General features: G+C 47.2%; 1 protein-coding gene across 1 annotated transcript; it reads right to left on the bottom strand.

The window, feature by feature from the left end:
* Positions 1-405: 405 nt before the first annotated feature.
* Positions 406-4,791, bottom strand: rassf10a (Ras association domain family member 10a). Its single transcript, XM_075470608.1, has one exon. The coding sequence runs from the start codon at positions 4,384-4,386 to the stop codon at positions 2,947-2,949; it is 1,440 nt and encodes a 479-aa protein (XP_075326723.1). The 5' UTR covers positions 4,387-4,791; the 3' UTR covers positions 406-2,946.
* Between the last annotated feature and the right edge of the window lie 662 nt (positions 4,792-5,453).

Genomic DNA, 5,453 nt, shown 5'->3' on the forward strand with positions numbered 1-5,453 from the left:
ACCCTTTAAGATGCCCCCCTGATGAATGCGTGAAGCGATGTGTAACTTGAGATGTGCGGCTGTGTTTTCTCCCTTTCATCCTCCTCATGATTAATGCAGAAATTTGTGCAAGAGTGATCAGGAAGCGGCGATTAAGCACAAGTATGCATGACCAGCATAACAGGAGGGGCAGCGTGCGTTTGCAAACACAGACACATTTTTCAATGTCAAGCTCTGCAGCCTTGAGGTTAGCAAACTGTTTTTCCATCCAAAAGCCACGCAGATGAACCCGATCGTGCGTACTGAAAAGATGTTAAGCCGAGGGGAGGAAATCGTCTCTCAGCCGAGGTGTGAAAAACGCCCAACTGCTCACACATACAAATGCTTTCAGACCTGTCAGTCACACTGAATGATGTCACACACAAATCCAGATTTTGCTGTTTATTTCAACACTAACACTCGTGTGATAATGTGCTGAGTGCGTTATGCTGCTGCCACAGTGCACGAGTTCTCCTGCCGTAGCCTTAGAATTAGTGATCTAGAGCCGTTTATCTAGAAAAAGCAGGCTGAAAGTCACAGACTGAGAAGCCCAAACCGTCCCTGATCAAGTGACATAAATGAGCTACACACAGTTCATTTGAGCATTTGGGTACAGCTAACTCCACAGGAACAGTATCTTCAGCTTCTTTTAGGTGTCACAAAGATTTTTCTCACAATTTACAGTTGGACAAAGTCAGACATGTAAGATTTGACATCACAACATCCTGACAAAATACACAGTAAATACTTTCACTGAAGGTATATTTTAAAATAATGAATGCTATCTGCTTCTATCTTGGTTTTTTTTGCCTCTTGTTTGTGCAGGTCTCAGAGGAGCCCGGTTCGACCAGGAAGCACAGCAAAAAACTTCTTTGCAGCAACTATTCTGAGGATAAAAAGTGAGCTGAGCCTTAAAATAGTTCCCCTTAATGTCACAGTGTTGGGAGATGCAGGGACTGCGGGGATACTAAATGGGTTGTTTCTCCCAAAAGCATCTCAAACTCCCATCTCACAGCCGTTTGCACTCACAGGAGGATCCACAAGTCCAGATACAAGGTCACTTTTTAGATTTATATCTGCGTGTAGCAGTTTCTGTTACACCTGTCTGCACTGGGAATGAAAAATATGCTACAAGGACCAAAGGAGCCCAAAAATACCCAGGTGTCCATAGTATGTTTGCATAAATTTGCTCATCAGACACGAAGCATAATCTGAGTCGTATTCTCTGGCGATGCAGGCTCGCATATCTACTCCTGTTTCATTAGACAATGGCATGTACCATCCCTCTGATATAGGAAGTTATTCCTTGGCCTAAGCCTCTATATAAGCACAAGGCTTTTCTTCTCTGTTCACGTTGATTACGGTTGAGTAAGAAGCTTTTCGCGGAAACAAAGTCCTTTTAGAGCAGCCCAACTCATGTTATAACAATAAGCCATACACAGATTTAAAGGGGCACTCCACCAGTTTCCTTCAGGAGAAGTTAATTTCATCCTGGGAAAATATCCATCAGAAAATCATCGCGCTTGTCTAATATTTATCTAACAAACCGTGACGTCTGCGATTTAAAAGCAGCGGGCAGTTAGGCGCCAGAAGCGTTCATTTCAAGACTTTATCTCGTAAGGTTGTAGCAAATGTGGTTTATGGATGTTGCTCCATGCTGGGGACTAAAAGTCAGGATATCTCAGCCTCTGGTGCTTCCATTTGTTTTCAACTCTTTCTCTTTTGTTTCTGGACTATATTCCCACATTGCCGGCCTAACCCTTAAAACAAGGGCCAGGCCAGAATTGAATTTGTTTTGACTTGATTATCTTTGTGGCCACACTTTAATCAAACTTCTCATGCCGCGACCCACCCCAGTGATCAAATAACTAAATGCACTTCATACAGTTATTTTCAGCTCTTTTTTTTCTTTTCTTGGCTTCTTCAGGACTCTATAAAGATCAGAATTGATTAAAACAGAGCACATATAACTGTGCTTGCTTGAAATGATCGTACATCACAGAAATGTGGTAATAATCTCACAAAGTTACGAGCCACAGCTTTAAACAATGCTAAAAGTCGCAGATAAACTGTGAAGACATAAAAGCTGCTGTGTGGGAGCTGCTTTACCTCCATTCAGCTCCAGAACATGTTGATATCGGTTACATTTTGTGACAGATGCCACAGATATTAAGTGATCTAACATCTATGTTTAGCATCCCAGATGAGGATCAGTGTTTCTACTCTTAATTTACAAAGTCTAAAGATTTATTTATCCAAAAACACTCAGGATACAAAGCGGCCTGTGGTCACCTCTAGTAGTTTTGACTTTAAATTTCAGTCCCGTTTGGTGGAAGCTGCTGTGAATGATCCCACTTTTTACGGTGCATTTATTTGAGATGGCTTCTACGTGTGTTTGTAGCTGACTTGTCTACTTATTTCATTTGCTGTGCATTAAGGTACTCAACACTTTAAAGACACCCTGCTGATTACGGCTATGAGGCCTACTTGCAGCGCTCTTTTCAAACACTTAGCCTTGCTTTTTAGATGCTTAGCCAGGTTCTCAGAGTATACAGACGAAAGCAAGCTGTTATCTGGGATCAAGTTTAGCTTTAAGCTAGTCTGAGGACTACAAATCATAAGTGGATTGTTATAATACTCTTCTAGGCTCCAAATAAGTGGTGCTTTGTTGACTTTCCTCATGGAGGTCAAAGGTCATCTATGGAGCAGCATTCACATGTCAAACCTCTATCTATGCATGCTGTCCTGTCTAGCTTATTGTGCAATGACTACTTGTAGGAATTATTGCTATAGAATCGCAGTGTTCATACCGAGGTGCATTTGGAGTTGGGAAGAACGTCTCCCACTCCTGCCAACACTGATTTCTCTGCCCTGAGCTTGTGGCGCTGAATTGCATAAAAGTCCAACATGCTTCCAAACCAAGCGAGTCTACACCAGCGACTCGCACACAGGTGGGTTGTCAGAGTCCTGGCTGTGCATGGAGCTCAGGCCCGTGTCCGAGTCCTCATCGTTCGTGTTACAGTCCTTCGACAGACCTCGAGCCTGCTCCACCCAACCACTGCTCTTCTCTGCTGACCCTGGATCAGCTTCGGCACCCGCTGCACCCAGCTCTCCCTTTGCATCGTCACTCAGTGTTTTGTTCACTTGCTCTATCTCCATGGTTTCGACTTTGGCCAGCAGGTCCAACAGTTCACTCTCTTTGGTTTCCCAAAGAGCCAGGCTAAGGTCCAAGTCGCCCCTGATGGCGTCCAGGTCTGTCTTCAGCCTCAGGCCGACGTACAGGCTGGTGTCCAGCTGGGTTTTGATCCGCTCCTCTTCCAGCACCAGCTCGTTCTCAGACAGATGCTCCACCTCTGGCTCCACAGCTGGAGACGCGGCCGCGGTGGGACACATCTCCTCCGCGGCACCGCCCGCGTCCTGCGCCGCCTCCGCTCCTCTCTCCTCTCGCCGCCTCTTCATCCACCTCCGGTTGAGCTCCTCCTGAATCTCCCCGGTGATGCTCTCCACCAGAGCCTCGCGCTCCGTCAGCTCCTCCTGCAGCTTCACCACCTCCTCGCAGCAGCGCGCGTATTCCTCGAACTGCGCGAGCGCCTCCGCCGTGCAGCGCGCGTCCTGGCGCTCCGCTTTCCGCTGGCACTCTGAGGGAACCTCCGCGGAGGAGTCCACCATGTAGGTGTCCTGCACGTAGTTCACCCCGTGTCTCTTAATGCGGTCGAAGTGCACTTTGGCCTCGTAGCGCTCGATCTCCCGGTCCAGCTCCTTGATCCTCTGGATCTGCTGGCGGATGGTGTGATCCTGAGAGATCACCAGGTGAACCAGCGTCTCCATCTTCTCCACCGAGCTTTTATCCTTAGAAACCGGCGTCTGCTCTTTCTTTTTGTTGATTTTATCCAGTTTCCTGAAGGCCTTCCGGACGATGCGCCGCTGCTTCTCCTGGGACAGGTTGGCTGCGGCGGCCGCGGCGGTCCAGCAGGTCCTGGCGGTGCCCTTGAGCAGCCCGCCCGGACCGCCGCTCTCCCGGCTCTGGACGACACGCGCCTCCGCGCTCCGAGGCCCGTTGTTGGGCAGCGAAGCTTCGTTCTTGACCAGGACGAAGCGGACGTTCTCCTGCTCGTCTCCCCAGGCGCTCCACAGCCGGAGGATTTTGGTCTTGTTGGGCAGAATCCTCTCGAAGCCTCTCCACTTCTCCACCACGCAGTAGGACTGAGGGGAACCGGACAGCATCGCTGCTGAGACGCCCTGCTGCAGGTTCTGGTCCTCCAGCAGGACTTTGACCACATCGGCGCAGGTGGTTCGCTTCGTGAGCCCAGAAACCAGTTTCTCCTCCCGGCAGACCCATACCGATAGTTTCCCCTCCTCCGGCTCCATATCTGGATCAACTGGATCAAGGGAAAAAAAAAGTTTCTTGAGTGATTCCTCACAGTTCCTCCAAAAAAAAAATAAAGAAGAGGGGGCAATATTCAAAACTCAAATGGACGGGGAGCAATGAAATAAAACAATTTTCCAAAAACAAAATTCTCTCCGGATCAGGATCGGGTTCCCCTTTAAATGCGCTCAGAAGTCCGACCAGATAACCGAGTTGCGTCTTAATTTTCTACCAAACTCGTCCTTGGAAAATGGCATCCTTGAATAGTTCCCCAGCGGTCTGTCTGCGGGCTGCCTGCCGGGACCTCACACCTCTCTGCCCGGCAGGTTGGTGTCAGCCCTCCGCTCTGCTCCAGAGAGGAGATGATGAGGAAAGCGTCCTTTGGTCGGGACAGGTTGCAGCTCTGGTGCTCAGGACGGAGAAGGAGGCTGCTGTGGCGGCGGGGACACGCCTCCCCTCCCGCCTGTCTCACAAACACCCTCCCCCCTCCTCCCACGCAGGGAAACCTGCGGCTGACACAATGAAAGTGTCTTTTCAGAAGGACGTGAAGTAAAAGTTTCCTCCTACAACTGATTCTCTGCAAGATTTGCAAAGGCCTTGTGAGCTTTTTAGGTGATAAGACGGAGATGACGTTTTATTCTTTTATAGAAATGGCACAAGATAAATGTGTCTGAAGGCTGTTTTTCTTGATCTGACACAAGTTTGACAATTACCGTAAGTGTGAAAGCTAGTTTTCAGCATTTTTAACTTAAACTTAGTTTAAATATAACATTTTCTCTAGTCTTTAACTTGGATACTTGTAGTTTTTCTCTAATTTTATGATATTTTAAAGAATATTTGCAAGTAAAAGTTATTTTTTAAAAATCACATTGAAATTAGCTCATTTTATTGTGACTATTTTGTGTTGTCGACTGCGTTTTTGCCTAATTTCAAGAGGAAGCAGCTCGTACAAGAATATCAGTAGGCCTATATCAGTAAAAGTATCGGTGTCTCATTGAAAGTTTTAACGGTTGAATTGAGCTGGGTTAATACAGAAACTTTGACATGTTTTATGATGTAATGTGTTTAA

The sequence above is a fragment of the Odontesthes bonariensis genome, chromosome 7 (genome assembly GCF_027942865.1).
Source record: "Odontesthes bonariensis isolate fOdoBon6 chromosome 7, fOdoBon6.hap1, whole genome shotgun sequence".
In the NCBI taxonomy this organism is placed as follows: Eukaryota; Metazoa; Chordata; class Actinopteri; order Atheriniformes; family Atherinopsidae; genus Odontesthes; species Odontesthes bonariensis.